At 42.7% G+C, this 24,448-nt stretch overlaps 1 protein-coding gene across 1 annotated transcript in view; it reads right to left on the reverse strand.

Annotated features, from left to right (window-relative positions):
• Positions 1-12,439, reverse strand: part of adgrv1 (adhesion G protein-coupled receptor V1) — a 97,271-nt gene extending 84,832 nt beyond the window's left edge. The window contains exons 1-14 of the mRNA XM_041043098.1: positions 12,254-12,439; positions 11,307-11,456; positions 8,706-8,801; positions 7,071-7,175; positions 6,713-6,826; positions 6,257-6,487; positions 5,797-6,134; positions 5,319-5,589; positions 3,602-3,928; positions 2,872-3,048; positions 2,189-2,412; positions 886-1,012; positions 541-726; positions 175-355 (exon numbers count right to left, since the gene is read on the reverse strand). Of these exons, the coding sequence (XP_040899032.1) occupies positions 175-355; positions 541-726; positions 886-1,012; positions 2,189-2,412; positions 2,872-3,048; positions 3,602-3,928; positions 5,319-5,589; positions 5,797-6,134; positions 6,257-6,487; positions 6,713-6,826; positions 7,071-7,175; positions 8,706-8,801; positions 11,307-11,456; positions 12,254-12,439 (2,713 nt within the window). The remainder of the gene's footprint in view (positions 1-174; positions 356-540; positions 727-885; positions 1,013-2,188; positions 2,413-2,871; positions 3,049-3,601; positions 3,929-5,318; positions 5,590-5,796; positions 6,135-6,256; positions 6,488-6,712; positions 6,827-7,070; positions 7,176-8,705; positions 8,802-11,306; positions 11,457-12,253) is intronic.
• Between the last annotated feature and the right edge of the window lie 12,009 nt (positions 12,440-24,448).

Genomic DNA, 24,448 nt, shown 5'->3' on the forward strand with positions numbered 1-24,448 from the left:
ATACAGTACTTAAAATATAAAATACAAACTTTTATCATAGTCCAACTCATCGCACATGCATACAAATGTACTGTGATTCACAATTAGGTTCATGTGTCACTCCTTCTGTCCTCGTGATACCACATGACATGGAAAAGTATCACTATTATCTAAAGGACTACTACTTCAAAGTACCTCGGTGCATCTCGTTCCCTTTGCTCTCATTGATGGGCACTGTCAGTCCTGATTGGATGAACTCAATGACCCCAAAGGGGTCGTCATTCTTCCGCACTGTGATGTTGACCTCCCTGTGGTTGCCAAGGCGACTGGGTGGAGTGCTGTGGCTACTAAGTACCACAGAAAAAGTCTCGTCCAGCTGTATGCACACACAGATGTACAAAAACACACTCAGCATAATCTTTACAGTCTGCCAAATATTATACCAAATACTAAATTTGAGATACATTTAACAAATGTAGGCATTGTGACAACCAAATGGAAACTAACTTGCTCTGCCTTGTTTCAAGAGGCAAGAGGATCAGTCATTGACCATGTTCTTACCTCGGGCACACCGTCAGGTCTTGCCACTAGTGCCACCACTACCTCTCTCTCCCCTGGTTTAAACTCCAGGATGCCTGTGGCGCCATAGAATTCAGTGTTGCCTGAAGGCACGACGGCATATCGTACCAGCTGTTTCAACAGCTGTCCCTGGGCTCTGACCACGTGCAGCTCCACAGCCTCACCCTCCTTGGTTTGAAATGTTCAAATGTCATGTGACCAGAGAAACAGCAGAGAAAATAACAATGTTAGGGATTTCATGTACATGATTATTACTTTGCATTGTAGCTGGTTAAATACTTAACTGTAACTACATAGCCTTGTTTTAACTTTCAAATTCTGACTTACATTAATGACCCATGGACCTCTGGAGAATGGGGAGAACTCAAAGACTCCTCCTGGGTCATCGTTCTCCATAATGACAATCTCTCTGCTGGTGAAGCCAGCCTTCAGGATCTGATTCTCAACGTTACTCCTGGGACACACACACACACACGCACGCACACACACCCACACACCCACACGCACACGCGCGCACACACACACACACACACACATAAACACATAAACAGTATTAGATCTTGACAGCAGCTGACCATGACTATAACATAACATAAAATATAATGCATGAGATTTTGTTTTGCTAAATATTTGCCATCACCCCCTCTTTAATGAGGGATTGTGGAGAGGCTTGAGACAGAGAGAATACAAGGCAGATAATTGTCTTTGTTTAGTGTTGAGTTTTTACAACATCAGTGAAATTAATAATATATAATATATAGCATCACAGCTCAGCTTTAAATTAAACCTCTTGCATTCCTTGCATTGTGTGATGCTCATTCATTATTGACTACATATTCTGAAGTCCTGCTGTTTAGACCACTTTTAATAACAATGTCAATCAACAGCACGCCTGCATCTTTATTGCTCCACAGGGGTGTGTGTATGTGTGTATAAGATGAGAAAATTGGAGCCAAGCAAGCATCACATGATGGGTAAATTAGAGACAAAGGCATGAAGCACTACAAACAAACAGTCCCAGCCAAGGCGCTGCATGCATACAAACACTGACATCTTTAAAGGAGCACACAATCAAGCCTGGCTAAATTAGAGCAAAACACATAAAGAAGATTCTCTATTTACTCCCAACACACACCCTCTTTTGGATTCTCTTTTTTCCACACCATCGCAGAATCCCCCACCCCATCCCAGTCCCCCCTCATCTCCCCGTCAACCAAAGACCCGAGAAATCCTGAAGTAGGCCCTTCTCTGAAAAACAAAGTCCTGATTCACGCCACACAAAAGGTCCAGGTTCACCCCACTTTCCACTTACCCAAAGTACACTATAAAGCGTGCAGTCTCCACCCTGCAGGGTAGGAGTGGGAGGGAGAGAGAGATGCCGTTCTCATCAGAGCATAAGACTAACAGATGAATACACCCCCCCCCCCCCCCCCCCCCCCAAACCGCAAACAGAAAATCAAAGGAGGGATGGGATGAGATAGCACCCATTCAACCTTTTGAATTCCTCACATGATGAACAAGCTGGCTCAAATACATAATATCGTGTCTAATATGTCTTGTTGACAATTAACAAAATGAACACATATTATATTGATCAACTATGACTTGTCCTGAAGTTTAAAATCCCTACCTATCCAGAGTGAGCAGTAAAGTCTCGTTTACTTCTGGGATATCGTCAGCCATGATCGTGAGGTTGATGGAGGCATCACTCTGCCCAGAGAGGAAGACAACAGAGCCACTAAGAGGCTTCAGGTCAGTGGCAGTTACATCTTCCCGATTGGCTCCGATTGGCTGAAGACTCCAGAACACTACGGCCTGACCGTCTGTCCCATCACGCCGCAGAGGGAGGCTCACCTGCACCGAACGTCATCAGGATTAGGCTCTTATACATACACACACACAGAATACTCACTTTTCTGAACACAAATTAGACTTGGAAAGGACAAGGGGAGTTTTCTGACTAGCAGCATGGTGGCTATAAAGTCACTGATTAGAGACTTGTTTAAGTTACAGCTGCAAAATGGGAAACTTCTATTTTTCCTTAACAGTGGTGGTTAATTTAGCATTTAACAGGGAGCATGACAACTGAATGACGACAGCATAATGCTAACACAAATCATGGTACATTGATGGCTGTCAGGTAACTTAAGGTCTTAAGTAAGACTTGTTTCATAATGTCCATTAATTCACTTTTCTTACTAAAGTTCTACATTGTTTTACACAATACTGAACTCTGCAAGTCAATAAAGACAAACATCACAGATCTGACACCATCTGCATGTACTTTTGCTGAAAACAGGGGCCACATCTTACCATGCTGGTGTTGCTATCCTCTGGTTCATAAACCACCACTGTGGTGTTATTCGTAAAGCCGATTTCCCCATTCGCAATGTCGGGGGTGACAGTTAAGGTCTGGTTTAGAGGTCCCCCAAACCTTGGGCTGTTTGAAGGAATTGGGGGGTTGATATCAGTCAGTTCCAGTGTATTCAACTAGGGTGGAAATAGAAGACACAACTCAATTAGCAGAAGGATCAAACAGGAGAACTAAGGGATAGATATTTATGAGAGGAAGCTTAGAAAAATAAAGCATGTTGCTATCATAATTAATGGATAAATCAAAGATACATCTCTTTCTTCACCATCTGCTCATTTCTTTTCTGTCTCCTTTTACATTTGTGCGTGTATGTGTTAAAGGGTTGAGGCTGAAAGTGTATTGTGTGATTATGGTTTCACAGAATATAAAGAAGGTTTTTCTTGTACTTCATTTCTTTTTTTTGCTTGCTTTAAGAGAAAGGTGATGTTAGTTTGGAGAGCTACACAAATCCCGCAGCACATTGCCAGATTTGAGTGCCAATGTCAAAACCATTCACACATGCAAATGAGGCACTTAAACTTTGGATGGCACTGATTTTGGCCTGAAGTGCAGACGTAAACACAAAAAAGCACATGCAAGCAAAATGTTGCCTTGATTACAATGTGAAAAAAAATCATAGTGTCATGGAAAGTGGGGGAAAAAGCAATCTTGTGTTTCCAGCCTTGTTACCTGTATTAAGAAATGAGCTCCATTCTGCAGAAAGGCATCATTCCTGATTGGCAGTATGACGTGGACCATCCGCTCACGGGCAAACACCACATTAATGGATCTGCTAACATTCAGAACGTGGTCACGGGCCTGTGCTGGGTCTACTGGACCTGCTGGAATGTAGAGGGCGGTGAGGGTCATAGACACATCACCCAGTGTACCACCATCTCGCAGGAAATTCAGCGAGAGGAAACGGCCCTCGGGTTGGCTCTGGATGCTTTGCTCTTTTGCTGGGTCAAACCGAAAAAGCCCATAGACATCGTCACTGTCCTGGATGTAGAACACCATCTGGGGAAAGAGGAGTAGGGAGAGTAGGCGTATGTTACATTTTGACTGACAAGGGATTACTCAAAAAGCAGGTTTTCATTTTGGTTCTTGTAAGAAACATAAAACTTGGATTGGAAAAGGTTTTATTAAGCTTTATTGCCTTAAACACTGGCAGTCCCATAAGTCTGCAAACTGCTTCACCAAATGCTCCATCAGTCAAACGAATGCTTGGGTTGAAATTAATAATTACAAATTAGTTATATACACTTTGCTTTGGAAGAGAATGTGATTTCACAAGTTTGACGCTGAACTGTCTACAAAGAAGCACCTCTGGGCCGTGCACATTCCCCTGTGCAGTGAAGACAGAACTGACTGATCTTCAAGCTGTGAGGGGTTAATTGCAATGAAGCCCAGATTTACCATCAAAGAGTTTGATGTGTATCCTGTTTTTGTGTTACTAAGACTGTATCATGGGTCATAAGAAGAAGAAAGAAGAGGTGAGGAGCAGAGAGAGGAAAGAAAACAAGTGAGACTGAAAGCAGTAAAACAGAGCCCTGAGCTAACTTTAGAGAGGCATCCTCTTTAATTAACTCTGCTAAGGCTGCTAGAGTAGTTTTCATGAGCATTTTAACTGAGGGTCATTCATTTCCCTGAAACCTACACTTGTCTGATGCATTGCCTGGCACGTTCGCAACAGCTGATTTACAGCTCAGAGTAATGTGTATGCTTTTTGTGTATGTGTGTGTGTCTGTGTGTATTATATCATTTGCAACATTAATGGCAATTAACATTGATTAACGTGTCCTGCTGTTAAAAGTGTTTCATAATTCTTTGGGGAATTCCTGCTGAGCCAACTCGCTCCGCACAGATGGTAAACAGACCTTACAGCCTTACAACCCGAGGTGTTGTTCTGGTGTGTGCCTGTATGTGACCAAAAGCAGAGTTTCTATGCGTCTCATCTCGTGCCTTGAACATAAACAGGACTTAGATCAGCCCATGGCTTTCACACATGGCCAAGAGGCTTGGCCAAAGATGGAAGCTATAAAAACTTGTCACCACTTCACCCCCGCTTTCTAAAAAAAAAACACACACACAGACACCACACACAGAGTGTGCCTGCTGTTTCTGCTTTGTTTTGATTCAGCCACATTAAGGGAACACCCACAGAGCAAAGTGACACACTAAGGGGGTTGACTTTTGCAGAATGTGCCAAATTTGCCACCGTACCTTACAGTAGGCAACACACAAACACACATGCACACATGCGTAACAGATGCACAACATCTGGAGGATATGTTCCCTGACAAGTGCAGCCTTTTTTCTCTCTGTTAGAAACCCTTTATAGCAACAGAGAGCAACTATAAATAAATAAATAAACACTGGCTTATAAAAGATCTCTTATTTAACCTACCTCCATGGGTTCGTCGACCTCTGCGTTTCCAGTCACAGTATTAGGCAGCAGTCTGAGAACAAAGGCCTCTGCCTCTTCAGGTTGATCATCTGCCACAATGTTTATTGGAATCACAGCAGTCACCTGACCAGCAGCAAATCTCACTGTCCCCGCCACAGGCCCCAGGTCATCTGACACCGGGGAGCGATCACTGGAGTTTCTACTGATGGACCAGTTGGCGGACACGGCACCATAGCTGCCTCCATTTCTTACAATAACGATGCCATCAAATCTGGGGAATTGATAATCATAAATATATCACTTTTCATTTTACTATGACACTTATGTTGCACTTAGAGAGTATGAACAGTACATAGAGTATATACAGTGCAGTATACAGTAGCTTTCTGAGAGGTTATAGTACCCATCCCCTTGCATATTCAATATATGTCATCATATATATTTGTAAATTATTCCTATGTATTTGTAAATTATCCACCTCTGTGTCAGATCTTCATTGATGCTGATTGGCTGAATGACTGCGCTGCTGCTGATTGACAGGACACCGTGAGGCTTGTCATTGGGTTCGATGGTCACTAGCACAGCATTAGGTGATATTAGCACAGCATCTCCTCTGACGGTCTCTTCCAGCAGGACCACATGGAAGGATTCTGCGATTTCGGGCACGATGTCATCAATGATGTTGAACAGCAGGCTGGTCTTGTAGACGAATGGAGGGAACGTAACTGTTCTGACTGGCTGTAGGTCGAGGAAGTCCACAGCTGGTGTGGCACTGCCCAGTCCTTCACCGCTCACCACCATGTAATCTACAGAGACCTGAAGATAGTACAGTCCAGATGTTTTATATAAGTTATACATATGTGCATATATATTCTGTGCCCCATTCTTTAACAGTAAAAATCCTAGGTAAACAAATAACTGGATTAATAGAAAGGAACCTCTGTGTCAACAGAGCCAATGAGTTGCCCATCTTCAGTCAGTCGACCTCGGGTGACATTAATGGCGATGACTCCAGCAGACTCTGGTACTGCCATGATAGAGTGGGAGAACCGCAATGGGCTGTCATTGCGCAGGATTCTCAGCTGGACACTGCTGGCGTTGGGCCTGAGGAGAGCTCCACCTGCCACACCCGTGAGCCTGACTGAAAACACCTCATCATCCTCTGGGATCTGGTCCACACAGAAAGAGAGGCATATTCATATACAGCTGTTCCTTGCAGTTAGACTCTGTAAGCGTAAGTAAGTAAGCAGACTCTGGAATTTGATCCTTTTATCCTTTTACACTCCTCCCAAATATGTCATCCTTTCAGCTTTTGTCATTAAAATAAACTAGAAATGTCTGTGGAGAATGAAGGTGGGTGGTTTAAATGGTACAGCAAAGAGCCTGTTCAATACCTGGTCATCCTGGATGAGGATATTGAAGTGCACCACAGCCTGTCCTACAGGGATGGTGATGTTCCCTCTGTCTGGACTGAGATCCTCAATAGCAGGGTTGGGACCTTCAGAGATCTGAATCAGAGGAGTCATAGCTAAGTTGATGCTTTGGCACACCCAAGTACTGTGGATTTTCATTTATCATTCAAGAGCTGCACATGAATAAGAGATTCATCAACCATGAAACTGCACATAATCAAAGAATTGAATTTTCCTATTTGGATCGCAATTCTCCAAACTGTATTTTTAGCCAGTGGGATAAACATACTACAAATACTGTGTCTTAAGTAAGCTGGTTTTATGTACATTGCCCTCTCACCTCAAAGTTCACTGTCACAGTCCCATATGTTCCCTTCTCTCTAATTAGGGTGAAAGGCACATAATGGTTCCTCCTTCTGGGCTCATTAACTACGATCTCTTCAGTCTGTAATGACGAGGGTGAGAGAGACAAAACACACAAACAAAACCCCAGAAAAACCCCAGTCAGTTCAGTTTAATCAATTTCAACACAGTTTCTTATTCCCAGTCACTAATACCAACCAAATTATGAAACAAAGCAAAATGTCATTTTTTGAAAGATTGCAATAACAAACCAAAACGCAAAGTAAATTCAAGTTTAAATGGGCCCTAAACAGGCAGTACAAGTGCACTGAATGTCTCTTTGCTGACAAATCAAAGACAGATTCTCATTAAATACAGCCAACTGCCTGCCATGATCAAGTGAACATTTGATTTAATTTGAATGATCTGATTTTGAGCTGTCTTTTTATATGTTTTGCATTCAGTGTTATCAATTTTGGAACTGCTACATATTTAAAAGTTACTGATCATTATATATAATAATTAGCAAATCTTGTTGTGCGTAAATTGATAAATATATTTCTTTATTTCATTATGCTGCTTTGGCAGCAGTACTTAAAAGGTTATGCTAGTAAAGTAACTTAATTAAATTGAAATGAAAAAGACAGAGAGACAAAGGAAAGTGATATGAGCCAGGATAACACTATACTCTGTCAGTAATTAAATCTAAACCAAATGAAAAAATGAATTCTAATACAGAGTCATTCAATCTCATTGTATTTGTAACTCATTCTCCTAAAGTTTTGAAATGAAATCCACTTTTGTTTTTCTTCATAATTTAAGTTCCATTTGCCATAACCAAAGACTAAACTTAAAACAAATGCAAAGGAAGGAGAAGAAGGAAAGAAAGCAAAGAAATGTTATACGGGAATTAATTTAGTACATAAAAACATAAGCAACATAAACACCTCCCCTGAGGCCAGGAGCCCGCTACTAACTCTAAGAAAGCCAAATCAATATCCAGCATAAGAGACCATGTGGGGGTGGTTGAACAAACAGTTCCCAACATACCACAGCTACCATGGAAACACTATAAACTCCCACTGATAAGTTAATCCACTGAGTGTTGTGGTTTTAATTACCCCTGGAAACCCACAACCACTAGACGGTCACTTCTCCCACAACCACGACACCGGCAATAATTGAACCCCTCTCTGCAGGAGTGGGTCCAAATCACTCCACCCCAAAACCCTAAGTTTCTACTACTACTTACTGACTTCAGTGGGCTCTGTATTTACAGATATGGTCACAAATTCAAGCGGATGTTCACAGTGCAAGTACAGTTTGCTGTGGCCAGCCAAAGTTTGAAATGTTGCTGACTGGAGGCATCCTCAAAATAATTTGCATTATTTTGAGGATAGGATGGCTCATATCTTCAGTTCCATCTTGTCTGGCCTGCTCACTCAAAGCTGCTGTTCATTCTTAATTTTAACTCGATGCTGTTATCTTGCAAAGACAACTGTGAGGGTTCCATGTGGCTAATTATGATAAATTGATGAAGACTGAATTAATCATTGTTAGAAATTAAAAAGTGAAAGGCTGTAATGGATGAGACAGAAATGAAAACAAGATGCGTTCAAAAGGGGTTTCTTACTGAGTTGAAGGCGATTATTCCAAAGGCATTGTCATTGGACAGGATGGTGATGGTTGCCTTGTTCGGTGTCCCCAGTGTCACGCCATTAGAGGAACTCTGGAAAATGGGAAGAACTGAAATGGTTAGATAAAACCAGGCTTTAAATAAAGTATGTACCTTGACATATCTTAACCTCCCCCGACACTCGTGTGCTCATGTGAAAAAACAAAAAAAAACTCTGATTATTCACTGTCTTCACTTCATTCCTGTGCTCCCACTGAGACGCCCTGGTGAGAAGGCACAAAGACAGGAAGTACTGGTCTCAGCCCAGTTGATATGTCAGGTTAATTCACAGTGGGATACCTCTTCAGCACTTGTGCTGTGCTCTGTGATTCGGCACTAAGACCTACCAAACCTAGAATCTCACAAGACTTACACTGAGTTTTTAATTTAACAAAAAGAACCACAACCTGTGATCTGTGGGAGGAGGCTTTTCCTTTTTCTGAACCCCATTAAAGAGAAAGACCATAGCCGTGTTATTTGAGGTAACTTTCCAAGGTTTCCATTAGTGAGCTTACCAATGTTTTCACAAGCATCTCATGGACCAACTCTCCTGACAACCACCGTGTCTGAGCTCAGGTGCACAAGCTTCCACCAAAACATCTCTGCAACATACAATGGCGTACTGGAAAATAATCAACTATAAGAATCTTAACATAGTACAAGAAAGAGAGACACAATTTTGAAATGTTTTCCATTTTTCTTATCCAAACACAGTCCAAAAACAAAACAAAGTCCTTAGCAAAACCACTGCATGTGTGCGTGGGCGCATGTCAAGGTGAGAGAAAGAAAAGGAGAAAATGCAAAACAAGAACGTGCTTAGGCCTCTTGCAATTCCTCCTTCTATTCAAACGGGGCTTTTACCAGCTGTGGCAGAGCTTTCTTTCCGCTGCTGAGCTCTTGTAGCGGTCAACTCGCAGACACAGAATCCACACGCTTTCACAAAGCCAAGCCACTGGCCGAGCCAGGAGTCTAAAAACACACATACTCACGTACTCATGTGTGCCAAACTAAATAAACATAATCAAATATACAGTGATTCACTCACACAAATTGGCTAATTAAAAAAAAACAGCTTTGTTATAACACATGAAGCATTACAAAACTGCCTCTACCAGTCCAATATGCTACAGTGCACTGTGTGTTTCTACCATCTGTTCATGCACAGTGCTGGTAGGTTGCACCTGCTTTGGCCCACCACAACTCTACACTACTTTTATATAACAAGCCTTATTCTGTGATTCTCAAAAAATTAAGAATAATATTTTCTACTGAAACAGATTTTAAATATTCGGCTGTCAGAAATGATAGATGTACCCTGATCAACCCTTTATTTCTGACTTGTGCTTTATCTATGACGCCCCTAGATCCCACCCTTTGTAGCGTACATTCATCCTACAGACGGTCCTTCAGTAAACTGATAGGGTAGCATTTGGCCGAAAGCTTTGTCTCCGCTGTAGTGTAAACAGACGGGCTAAGTGGGCCTCATCTGGTCTTTCACTCTCGTAGCACGCTAAATAAGGGATTGTGCAAACGGATTTTAACCAGATGTCACAAAAATGCAGCATCAAATTGAAAACATTGTGAAAGAAGTCACTCTTGCTGACAGCTTGTTCAGAGCCGCTGCTGTTTTGTAAATATACATAGCTGACAATCAGTGATTCGCAATGACCTTTGTCTTAGGTCTTTTTATTGAGGGATGAGACAATCACACAGCAGACCAGGCCCCCCTAGCTCATCAATCAAACTTGACAGCTAAAGGTTATATGAAACCATGGAGATAGTCTCTAAGTGTAAGGCATCCTGGGCTGTGATGGTAACTCTTTTGACAAAGATTTACAGTTTGTGCTTGTTATAAATCATTTTCAAACTTTAAAACATCTATCAATGTCCTATACAAGAAAATCTTTTATTGTACAGAATAAAATAGCAAGTTGCACCCTCTGATGATATGGTGCACTTGGTTCTCAGCAAGAAAAGTCTCAAAATGCATGAAAAGATGTGACTGTACTTGGTTGTGAATCCATTCATTCATTGTAACAGACTGAGCTTTCATCTATAATAGTGTGTCGGTTGCAATGGTGAATACACAATATATGTAGAAATGAAATCCACGGAACAGACATGCCCCATTGAAGTCAATGGGAACGCTGAATGAGAGAATCACTTTAATCTAATGTGTGGTGAGGCAGTGGCTGTCAAAGTTAGTTTCTTTTCACAAAGGTGTCTTTTTAGTGGGGAACCTCAGAGACGCACACAACATTTGGCCCCGCCCACGCCAGCCATGGAAAAGGTCCTATGGAGCACACACATCAAAGACCCTGCAGCTCAGAGCGTCCCAGGGCTTACTACGTGACGCCCCCCACTCCCTATTGCTTCGTAGCTGGGGTTAGGGTTTAAGTCAGTCAGGGGAAGAATTAGAAGAGTGGGACTGTGGAAAAAAGCCTAGAGCTCTAGAGAGGAGAGAAAAGGGGGTGAGGAAGGAAGAAGGAGTTATCACTGAAAAGGAAAAGTGGCTCACACACATACATTTAAACTTGTAGGTAAACAATTGGTCTTTACCTGTAGTGTAAGGTTGAAGGTAAATGTCTCATCGGCTTCAGGCAAGTCATCATCTTTCACAGCGATGAAGATGGTCTTACTGGACTCAGTGGACAGCAGAAAGGCTGCAGCGTTAATGGCTTCAAAGTCCCCCGTGTCGACTCCCTCGAGCTGGGAGAAATAAGCGAACATAATGTAAAACACCCGCTTCTTTGTACATTTGTAATTGATTGGGATACTTCAAGCATTTATTTGAAAGTGTAAAATGGAGAGAAACAGGAAAGGCATAAAAGAGATGGAGACAACGTGGCACAGCGTTGCAGGTACACGATTTGCGCCTTAGACAGCAAAATCAATAGGATGCCTGAGGCTTGACGATTTTGCCTGTTTCAGCTCTTTCCACCAGCACAGTGAATTTACTGTCCTCCTGTCTCTGTCCTTCCTTTCAACTGGTGCCTTTATCTGCTCAATCTAGAGTTTCCATGCGTTTCAGTCTATGCCCATTGGTTTCCTGGAAGGAAGACTGATATTAGAGTATTTCATTAACTAAAGGGGCAGGCCAGGTATAATAGTTCATGTAAGAACAGTGTGGTAAAGATATCAAGAATCATAGGAAAACCCCCAACCACACTCCACTGCAAGATCAGCTTTGCCTTTCCAGACACCAACTGTGAGCAGCTGACACGAACCCCTGTGTGGAGGACATAAAACCAAACCCATCCTGTGATTTCCAAGACAGTTTCTGTGGACACACGGGGTCTTTGATGTCACCACCACTGTTTTGCCATAGACAGAAACAGTCTCTCCTCTACTGAACACAGAAGTGACAACCCTTTGCATAACATGATGTTGGACATGATGTACCGTGGTGTTGGGCGGTGTTGCTCTGTTTGGATACAGACATAATATAAAAAGAGAACTGACAGGTTGATGAATACTGATGCACAATACATTGTCCGGTGTCTTACCAGAACCAAAGCCGTAACATTGACTGGATCTCCCACTCTCTCCACAACCAGTCGGACCACAGCTGTGCTGCTCTCGTTGACAACGAAGTCAGTCTGCCCCAGGAACCGCAGTGTGGCTGACTCAGACGTAGTGCCAGGGATGGACAGAGCCAGAATCAACCCAGCTAGCAGGAGGACAGGGAGCATTCCTATGGAAATGGGAGAGCATATGGATGAAAAAACAAATGGGTATATCTGAGGAGTTTGGAGATCTGTTCTAATACTCTATAACTGAACAAATTCAAAAATGTATATGAACACATGCTCCTCATCCCGAAGAAAATCAATGGACTTTGCAGAAAAAAAAGGCAAACTCAGAAGAATAACTCACACAAGAGCAAACTTAGAGACCACTGTGATACAGTACTAGGAGTAAAGATCTGGTAATCTTAACAGATCTTTCAGTTGGAGGCTGTAGAGTATTTAGAGTAGAAAAGCAGAGAACAATAGAATCAAAGAGAAGTTTGTCTACAATGTGTAAAATATTCACTTTATACATAGTGGGCATGCTATTTCCCCTTTCATTTCATGTCCCATATTCTTTATAATAATGAGAGCTGGTATTTCAAATTAAAAAAAAAAAATACAGTCACTATAGATTAAAACTAATTTGATCTACAGACAATATCGAGGGGCCAGATGTTCAGCAGGCCTGGCTTTTGAAAATGTGCAGCCAGGCTGGCTGGCAGGCTTGATGGTCATTGTGGTCTAAGTGATTCATAACATTATTCCACAATTCCAGCGGCTGTTGTCCTCATGTTGTCATAACTGTTAAAGCAGTTGTTGTTGAGTTTATTCTTCTTTACCACATGAATTTAATGTCATGGCAGAATAAATGTGATCACTCATGGTGCTTTTCAGTAATTCAGTGTGAAACTTCAGACAGTCTCCTGTGCATTTCAGCGCTGCCAACACTCTCTTCTCTCTCGCTCTAATTGTCTTTTCTGCTCTCCTGCTTCCTCCAATCATCCTCACTTCTCAATTTGTCTCTCCTGCACCCCTCTGCCCTCCACTTCTCTTCTCCTCTCCGCTTGTCTCCTCTCCTCTCCTCTCCCCCATCATCTCCTGCTCAGCTCTCTCACCCAGAATAATCCTAAAACTGGATGGAGCTGCTGAGACAGTTGTCATGGTTAACACAACAAAACAACACAGCATGACAAGTGGGGTGGAGCCAGCTTCAAGTTAAATTGTGGCCAATGTGTCCTGTCTTTACTCTCCCGGCTGCCTTTTACCCATCCCATTCATAATCTGCACCACACAGCTTTGCCAAGAGCATGAACACGTAAGGTCTTTTAAAAAAAAATATTTGCTCTTAATTACAAGGTTGAAAAAGAACATCAGCAGCTTCATCCAGCAGCAGCTGGATGAAGTCATGCTGTTTGGTTCTTTTTTTTTTTATGCGCAGAAATCGTTTAGGAAAGTTGGACATTGAAAATATCCCATTTTTCATATATTCCATTACTGTTATATCAATCTGAGTTATTCTCAGTATTGGCGAGTGTTTAAATAGCAACCATCCATCAATCAGCTTGTCAGCTTAAAGACGAGAATAAGACACTGTAGGAGCTGCTGCTTGACAGATACAGTCAAAGTCAACTGATGCAGATGTTATGGATGTGTGTGACAGAGAGAGCGCATGTGAATGTGTGTGTGAACTGATGTCAGGAGTGTGTGTGTGTGTGTGTGTGTGTGTGTGTGTGTGTGTGTGTGTGTGTGTGTGTGTGTGCGTGTGTGCGTGCGTGCGCATGTGTCACACACATGCCAGCAGTGGAGAGATTGCTGGGAAATCCATCAAAAAAGGATTTAGAGCTGGTGGGTAGCAGGGCTGGACAGTGTGCAACAGAGGGTGAGGCTAAGGGGGAAGAGAGGTAAGTGTGTCCCCGGACAAAGAGGGGCCAGGGTTGATTAAATCCTGCTATTCGTGCTGCTCTCTCTCCTGGGGTTGGGAACTTCCTTAATCACTGACTGAGAGCTTGAGTGAAAAGCTATAAACCCTCATTCTTGCACCGACTCAGTGAAACTGCCTTGTCTTGTCCACACTCTGATGGATAACAGTGCACCTAAGGGTTTGTTCAATTTCAGAGTAACTGGACACCTGCATGTATGTCAACTTTCCTGCCTAATTGAGTTATGTTAGATGACTGTGGCCCCAAATGCCTGTTATTGTCATGGCAATGCAGTATTCGCCACAGTTGGCAAACTTTGCTAAAAGTCATCACAATTTTATTATGTAGAACAGAACATCAGTCTCTTTATGTCATGCTTGCTTTCACTTCTCAGAACAAAAGGTCTGACTTTCCACCGGCTGTTTCTTCACTAAATCTTTGTGCCTCAAAACTTCCCTTCCAAACTTCAAAACGATTGCCTAACATCACTTAGACCACAATCTTTTAGATGGATGGTAGCAGGGATCCAACCCTCTAACCTCCTAACCCCCTGCTCTGAAACAGAGGGGTGGTCCCTTTCGCATCCATTGACCCAGATGCCGCGCATCTTTCAAAGAGCCTAATACAAAGCAGACGCTGTGTGGATGGCACAGGTCTGTTTTTATAAGAGGCGAGGCGGGTTTTGTGCTGGCATCATGCGTTGTGCCAACCCTGACCCCAGGGGTTACAGGGGGACCAAGGATCTGTCCGTCAAAGCAAAAGGCGGCATGGAGTGCCTGGCTCAGACCTCTGACATTGATAAGGCTGGGAGTCAGAGTCCATGTAGAGAGGTGCAAAGAAACACAATCACATACGTTTTCTCTCTCACAGACACAGGCGCGTTTATGGATATTGATACATTGGATACATTTGCCAGAGCAGCCACATTCAGCATATGCATATAAAGTCCAAGGTCTCAGTGCTCAGCTAGACAGCTGGGTGACAGGGCCAGGACACTGGAGAGCTCTGAAATGCATGAAAACACCCTGTCCATCACAAATATCCTTGGCCAAAGGAACAGAAAATGATTGCTGGGGCCAGGACTCTGGGACCTGGCGCTCTAACAAGCCACAGGCAGCACCACAACTAAAGGCACTTCACATTCTGAACATCCAAAGTTGCTTTTATTGACTTATTCTGTGACTCTGACCTCAGTCAGCTGACTCTTCTTTTATATTGTATTACTTTATTTCCTGGAACACACACAGCAGCCAATAAATACGCAGTCCCCACTATATATAGTATTGGTTAAATATGTGATGCACATCATTATAGTCATCCACAACACCACAACAATGCTCTGTCAAATGTTCTCTCTAATTAGCCATCAAGCTAAAATGAAAATTAACCTTTAGCCTGGAACAATCCTGAGTCATTACTCACAAACAATTAGGTACAAATTCGTCAAGCTGATTATCATCTTATTAAGACTTGACCTTGAACCTGCTTTCACCATAACTATTTGTGTCCAGTACATAATACGTCAAGCTAACTTCTCTTTCCTTTTCAATACACACAGTCATTTAGAATTATGGTTTTCTTGCACAAGCAGGCTTTGTGCGTGCCAGGAAAGTTTCTTAGCGCTGGGCATTAAGCTGCAACTGTGTCTTTAAGTCCACTGGTTTCACCAGCTAAGCTCAGATCAAAGGTATAGGGAAACAGTGCATAGGCAACACACACATGCAAATGTGCACACAAATACACGTATGTAGATGTATATTATCCCATCAGTTTCCACTTGCAATTTGCACTGCTCTCTACCTGCTGATGAAGCGTCATGTGCCTCTCTCAGTCACACATCTCCTCACTTAATTCTTCTTGGGAGACAAACTCCATTACCTGTATCTCTGTGATGGATAGCTCATCACCAGACAGCCTTCTCGGCAGGCTCAAACATGATAAGCACCATGAGCAGTCACAGTGATAGTATCAGAGCTGGTCGGTGGTGTTTTGACCCCGTCACCTGTCAGTCCTTCTTAAAGCAGCCTGCCGGTGTTAGGAGCCTGGTTCACAAAAACTGTTACATCGGATCCCTCGCAGACACACCACACACTCACCCACTCACTCACTCACTGATCTATTGGATATCCCTGTCAGAGGTGCTGAGGAGGTGTCTGGTTGCAGGGCTGCTCCTGGGGTCACTGCTCGCTGCTGATGCCTCTAGGGTTTCTCCTGACAGTGGCCTCTGTGCCGTAATCTTTAGCATCAATTATTCACTGCAAGCCTGAGACTTCACAGTCAGAGGATGGTAGTAAGCGTGACACTGCAGGATTCACGGTATAGACCGTGCCATGTGCCGGCTGTGGTGAGTCAGGTGATTGGGTAGTTGACATTACTATACATTCTCAAAAAAGTCAGCGTATAGACTGTCAGGTTTACTTAAATTTGCCTCTAGGAAATATGTCTCAATTCTCTGCCTTATTCAACACAGTATCTGTCATCCCCTTTTCCCACTGGGGGTTTCTTGAGGTAAAGAACCAGCCTCTATAATGATAATCAAGGACTTTTCCTCTTCTCCTTGTTTCACTGAGAATACTTTGTACTGGAAGGTTTAAAAGTGGAAAGTAATTCTCTTACTTCCTTTTTGGTACAGGGTGTGTGGGATAATAGTCTGCAGAGTTTTAATCAAGGGTTTTCCCATGCGGCATCCCTGCCCTGAGGCTTCCCTGGTCCTGAGACGCCCTTGGTGAAGAGCATGTGGTTATATCTGGCAGTTAGTTACATGCACATGCGTATCCACACACACATACACACACACAGAACGTGATCTCCGGTTGTCTGACACTGGGAGGCCTGCAGTGGGATCTCATTCATCAATCTTACAACTCTGGTCGGTGATCTGGAGTCAGTCTGGCCACAAAAAGAAACTGCTCTGTCATTAACATCAACTAATATAACAGTGTTCCTGGAATGTTTGTGTGTCTCCTTAGTGAAATTCACACTAAAAACCAACCACTCAAAAAGAGAGCATGGCTGATACTGACAGAGAAACAGAAGTAAACAGCAACACACACACACAGGCAGATGATGTGGTAGGCAGAAGGGCATGTAGACAGAGGTGATAATATGTCTTCAAGTAGATCAATCTGTATTTATGTAGCGTGTAAGAGATCACTGCTAAGCCAGGCCTTCAGGGTTGTAAACACACTGGAAAATGGAAGTGCCCTGTGGTTGGATGGCCGGGTTATTATTCAGAGGTCAGACTAAATATGAAAAATGCCTAATTTGAGCAAGATGAGGCAGAGGTTGCTCAAAATATCTTGCAAAAAAAAAAAAGTTTATTATTAAAGCTCTTGATAATTTAAAATAAAGACTAGAATTACCACCTTGTGGTTGTATGCCTCCACATCCATTTCCGTCCAGACTAACACAATATATGAAGTGAAGACTTTTGAAGGACTTTAATAAAAGGTATTAAGTTTCATCATAATTTGCGTATGAATTCTTGAGCTATGGCCAAAAACACGTTTTGTGAGGCCACAGACACTTTGACCTCCAAAATCTAATCAGTTTCTGCTAGAGTCCAAGTGGACCTTTGTGCCAAGTGTAAAGAAATTCCCTCCGGGCGTTCCTGAGATATTGCGTTCACAAGAATGGGATGGACGTGAGGTCACAGTGACAATGACCTTTGACCACCGAATTCTAATCAGATCATCCTTGAGTCCAAGTGAACGTTTGTGCCAAATTTGAACAAAATCTCTCAAGGCGTTCCAGAGACATCGAATTCACAAGAACGCCTCCAACCACGAGAGTGGTTGTCACGAGACAACCCAAAAACATACCGCCTCCGACCACAGTTGTCACCAGAGCAGAGGCATAAAAATTAAAATAAAATAGAACAAATCTAATAAAATAAAATCTAATGATGATAGTAGTAAAACTGTGTCATTTAATGCATATAAACAAAACATTTCTCATTTCATAGACTGGCTGCTGTATTAGTTCAGTTTATATTTATAAGCCTTGGGCTATGTGTTTGGCCAAAAACCACGGTGCCTCCTTTGCTGTGTTTATTGGATTGTTTTCTGTTCGAGCTGAACTCCACACTAAGCAATGCCACCAGCCCAATGTGAGTCGGGCCCTACCTCAGAAACCACCCACCGCCCGTTCTCAGCCCGACGTAGCCGCGGCTGCCATACCCGGTCAACTCGCAAGCCCATAATTGCACTTCACATGTAGTTTCTGCCTCTGGTATTTTTAGATCACTGAATGTTCTCGCCATACAGAGAAGTTGGGGATAAGAAATTAAGAAACTTAATAAGCGAGTAGAGCTAAAACATACATCATTAAATCTGACAAAAACTCTGTGTTATTCACTGGGCTTATTTTGGAGAGCTCTACCCAAAAAAACAGAATTCTGTTTATTTTGAGGAGGAAAACAGAAAACCTACCATTAGTCCAACAAGAAGGTGGAGACAGATTTTTGGGAAACATGGATGGCAGAGTCCTGAACTGCAGCCAAATTATGCCATTCTGCATAAGGGGAACTAGAAAACACTTGAATGAATACCTCTCTGAAGAAAAAAATGCATGAGGTCAGCCTTCCAGCTATTGTCAGTCAATACTTTTCAAACAAGGCATTTCTCCTTCAGGGGCAAGAGGCTGCCAATCAAGTGTGCATTTTACTGTGAAAAAAGACACAGAGAGAGAGGTATTGTCCACACGGCCGTGGTCGGCTGCTCTTAAGTTGAGCCAATGGCATCTCGCATCCCTAACTAAAAACAAGGATTTTATTTTTTCTTCTTCTTAGGAAATAGTGGGAGGGAAGGGATATAGAAAAAGGGAAAGTGGTTCCAGTTGAGTAGGAACCAGTGCATGAGCAATTTAGAGTGTTTTCCAGTTTAAGCACTGGCTGACTGATTAGCTTGTATGACACACAGAGATGGAGGCAGACAGAAAAGCACTTTCTGGGGATTAAACAAGGTTGTGCTCTCCACAGCCTCGCAGACCAAAGGGCCAAATTAGAAAGGGTATTACTTCATTGCATGTAACTGGTTGGGCCTGGATGAAATGCTAATTGCATTTCAAAAGAGTTCCCAAAACAGAGAGGCAACCCAGAACGGGGGTGTATTTTCATTGGAGACGAAGTGGGACTTTACGATTCACTGACCAGCACACAATTTTAAGGAGCAGGCTTTTGTTCACTCATGCTCCTTTTTGTGTTTTGTGTGCATTTCTAACATTGCCACAGTTCTCTATTCTTTTATTTCTCCCACTTTTTGGCATGCCAGCCTCCTCTCCAGCAGAATCCAAACCATCCTATTCAGACTCCCTCCTTTTCTCTATGGGCTCTACTCTATCACTCCTAAACAAGGACACGCACGGCACACACATTCTTAGTACAGTAGGTGTAGGAGAACGCCTCTTTCAGGGCTTTGCAGAACTGGAAAACTATGGGCCAGATGGCAGGATTGAGGAGAAAGCAAATCCCTGAACAAGTGTGGTCAACAGATCCTGATTACTGTAGAGGAAAATAGCAAAAAACTATTTTAAAAAGTGCTCCTCATTGTTTCCATCAAGATGGTCATCAAGTCGATTCAGAATCAGCCACTCACAACTGTTGTAACAGTGAATGTGGTTAGTGTGTTGGTCCTGTCAAACGCTTTACACAAACAAACTCAATAGGTATCTTACATTAAGTGACATTTCAATCTAATATAAAACATTTTTCTTCTGCAGTGCTTCAAACAAAGATGCAGGGTGTGTTTTCTATTTACAGCCGAGTGATCCTGATCTTTAGATGTTTCACTCACAAAGCTAAAGTCTATAATGACAGGCATCGAGAGAAAGTGGATGAATACATCTTTTTACACACCCTGCCACATCTTAGCCCTGCTTGGATCAACCACCCCCACCTACCCGAGGAATTCCTCTGCCATGACCAACTACAGTACAATGAGGGAAGTGAGAGATAAACTGAGAACGACAAGAAAAGAAAGAGAGTGTGTGTGTGTGTGTGTGTGGGGGGGGGGGGGGGGGGGGGGGGTGATACAGAACGGGTCATACACACAAATTTGGGAAGGTGGATAAGTAAGGCTGAAAGAGAGATGGACAGAACTAACAGTTGGTGACCTGCATCAACATGTTTGTGTTTTATATAGGAACCCTAACACTTCTTTTGCTCCCACTCTTTCTTTCTCATTCTCTCTCTCTCTCTCTCACACACACACACACACACACACACACACTCAGACCCTAGTGAGGGGCAAAGTGGGTACTAAGAAAGAAGAAAGGGTATATGAATGGATAGCCATGACGTTTCTCCAGTGTGACCCACTCAACCTGTCTAAATTGGGACAAGAAGCATTGGGCAACCATGGGATGTGTTCCACATGACTCCCTCAAAAATATCCAGGCACTTTGTGACCAGACAGAGTGACCCACGCAGGGGTCTGTGCATTTAAAAAAATGGGATGAGTGCAAAACAACCAAAGACTGTGTTCATTTATCAAATTAGGCTGTGGAGCACGTTTATTGCTCGGGGATAATAAGTCGTTCAATGATCAAGAAAAGAAAAAGAATTCATACTTTAAACAGTCCTTGAAACTTAATTTGATTTGTGCAGAGTCTAGCCAAGCTAATGTGAACCAGGGGGAAGCAGCCTTCTGAAATGTTCTTTTACTTTTCTCTGTTTTGATATCTGAGAAAAGGATGTTGCTCTGCGTGCTTCCTGCACTGATTTTCCATGCAGTGTGCAAGTTGAGATGAAACATAGCTGCTTTAGTTTAACTGGATTTAAATGCAGTTACTAAAGAACATAGTGGGCACATTACAGAAATATCAGAAATTAAATTAATGGCTCACTGTTTTTGATGGTGGGTTTTTATTGACAATACTTTTCTATTGTTGGACTCAGTAGAGGAACTGGTACAGTACAGCTGGCAGGGAAGGCTCTGGGGCTGACCTATCCGAGGCCACCGGCTTCGCTAACATCACAAGAGGTCAGGGTTCAAGTTTAATACTCGAATGGAGATGCTGGGCAGATGTAGGAGGGCTCCTCATCGCCTCTACAGAGCGTGAGATATAACAATAAGCGTGTGTGTATGCGTACATGCGTGCGTGTACATACAAGTGTGCGATTATGAGAGTTGACAGCGAGGTCATGGCCGAGGGTTCACTGCAGCGACCGTACTACAATCCTCTCACCGGGAACAATATGCGGTTGGTCAGGCCCGCTAAAGAGACCTCAGGATTGTTGGCCACTGCTGACGGCCCACCACTTTCCTGTCCCTCTGCTCCAACGACAACAACTCCTAAAACATGATACTGTCTCCTGTGCGTAAGCATGAGCTGTCAAATGATTTTTGAAAACAAAGTATGAAAATCCCAGAGAACATTATGAAAGACTTATTTATGACTTGAATTTGTCCATTCACTAAATCTAAAATCAGCTTCACTAGGTTTTGCAGACATGATCATCCCAGTCAAGGTTAACAACAGGATGGCGTGCAAAAACTAGAAAAGGTCCTGTATTATTTGTCTACGTACATCAGATCTTAGCTCTAAAGTGATATAGATCACTTTATCTTCATCATGCTCAGCATCTGAAAACAGCTCAAATCCAAAAACCACCAAAAACTCATGACTATAAGTGCACGTGCAAACATTTTTGTTCTGTATCCCAGTTCACCTCATCGTTCTTTTATCCACAGGAATTTTATAGTGGGTTTAGAAAACATTTGGAAACCGTTTGCATCTCAAGCTTGTTTGATGTTTAAAAAAAATGTTAACACCTATGGTTCACAAATGCAAATAAGCCTTCTGTGAGTCCAGTCAGCTCCCGGCATTGTGCTAAAGAGGCAGATTTGGTGTATACAGTACATCTGGACTGTCTTGCACCAAAGGATTATGAATTGTTCTACTGCATGGTACTTCTGAAGGAAATGGTAATATGAGAGAGAAGTGGGAATGTGGGTGCAACATTTCATCCTCTCAAGGTGTGGAAATGAAAACCAGACCATAACTAATCGGAGGTGTATAGTAGGTAGGTCTGGTGGTTTTCTCTTCCCACATCATGAAAAACGCAAATGCAGAACACTCACTGTGCAGAAGACAACTATAACTGTTTGTGTTTTTTACTTGTGATAAAAAATGTGCTATGTAAATAAACAAGGACACAGTAAGACACAGAACACAACCAAATAACTCGTGTTTCCATTTAACTAGTGCAGATATATCTAGGAAGTAATAGGGAACTACTGTAGATCACAACAGGATCATGTATATTTGTATATATAGAGCAGCAAGCAAGTTCTCTTTCAACTCAATGTCCTTCATTCCACAGATAAAGACATCCTTTACAGCTCTTGCCCCCAACAGTGATCCATGGTGCACGAAGGCGGGCACAGCCTGTTGCAGGGTGGTGAAGTGTGTGTAGAGCTGTGCCCTCGTCTTCTATTCCCCTCTATCCGCACACTCGGAGAATGCAAGTCCTCTCATCCCCAGCAAACATCAATCTCATCCTGTCTGCAATGCGTAACACTTCAGCACCTTTCATCAATGAACAGGCTCTGTTTATGGCACTGTCCCCTTTTGTACTGTGCAGCCATAGGGTGGGGGGGGGAGAGAGAGACAGAAGGGGAGAGAGGCAGGCAGTAAAACAGTTTCCGCCCAGTGAATCACATTCAGACCCTCACACACAGGCGACTGGGGGCTGACCCCTGCCAGGCGATGACATAAACACTGACAAACAAAGGGCCTCGGCTTTGAGCACCAAGTGAGGATCTTAGAGGATCCAAATCCACAAAAAAAAAAAAAAAAAAAAAAAAAAAAAAAACCACACTGACCATGACATGTGGGTGTGTGATGATGGAAACAGAGATTGAAGGTTTGAGGAAATAAAATTGTGAACGTTTCATGGCAAGTTTTGCTGCTTCTTTGCTTACCAAAAAAAAAAAAAAAGAGGGACGACTGTAATTCTTCAGCTGATTGAATAATTTCACCCGTTCGTACAAAGACACATTTCAGCAACAGTTAACAGTGGAGCCTGGCGCTGAGGAAGAGCAGGTGTAAGCGCTGAATGGATACAGAAGCGGCTCCCACCCTTCCTCCCCAGTGAGAGAAAGGATTTAACTCTGCTGAGGCACCACAGAGGAGGCAACAAAAGAGATTTGCAAGGGACTCACCGAGATGACATCATGTCAAATCAATTAGAGATAAGGTGGACATATTCAATTATTCAAGGACTGAAAAACCCCACCCCATCAACTGGTGTAGATTATGGAGCCTGGACATCTGTGGCAAATACGCAAAGAAGCAACAACACAATGAGGCTACAGGGTCCAGTCGTTTATTTAACAGTAGCAGCACATGTGCGCAACTTAAAGTGTGCCAAGATTACTTATGGTCCGAGTAAGCCTATAGATTAGTTAACGGAGCCTTTATGAGAGGGTCTCCGGCTCGCCATGTGTGGCAGTTCCCTCTGAATTGTTGTTTTATTTCAGTGGGGAGAGAGAAAAACCCACACAAAGCGCAGTAATCACACTGGAGATCCTGAATGTAACCATGGAAGCGTTTGTCTCTGTCCTCAATGGGCTACCCGGCCATTCATTTACTGATTGCGCTGAATCAATATTTAGGCTTTTCAATTTTATTAGCTGCTCCAAGGGGGATTTTTTGGCACGGCGCAAAAAGAAATTAGCAGTGGCCAACCACTTTTAATCGTTTTCTTATAGTGTTATACAATATGTCTGCTTGAGCTGTCTGGCATAATTGATGAGTATCGCTACTCATTTGTTTCCTTTATTCTCTGCACTATTAATCTACCACCGGCAAGAAAAAAAAAACGCCTGGAGTCACCAATCATTCCTGACTCACTTACAATAATAAAAATCAATCTAAAGCGTTTGAATTGCCTAAGAGACAGTATAACCATGTGTCACAAAGCGATATCATAGCACCCTTTCTATAAAGTCTTTCTATGAAATTAATCCAACAAAGTTTTGCTGGTCAACACACATCTTTACTACTAGCCTGCTCACAGTGACAAACAGAAAGAAAGAAGAAAAGAGTCTTTGAAAAGAGACAGAAAATAAATCATTCAAAATTACCTGACACCTTGCTTGGCCTCTCTGTCCAAGATAAATTACTACAATGTCTTTATTGCTGAGGATAACATCGATGAGCGCTCCCGGGGTCTTCAGCTCGTCCTCTTCTCAAACAGAAGCCAAATGCTGCATCATTTTGTCTTGTTTCATAATAAAAACAAACCTACTGAAATCTTGTTATTCCT

Source organism: Toxotes jaculatrix, chromosome 7, assembly GCF_017976425.1.
Source record: "Toxotes jaculatrix isolate fToxJac2 chromosome 7, fToxJac2.pri, whole genome shotgun sequence".
Lineage (NCBI taxonomy): Eukaryota > Metazoa > Chordata > Actinopteri > Toxotidae > Toxotes > Toxotes jaculatrix.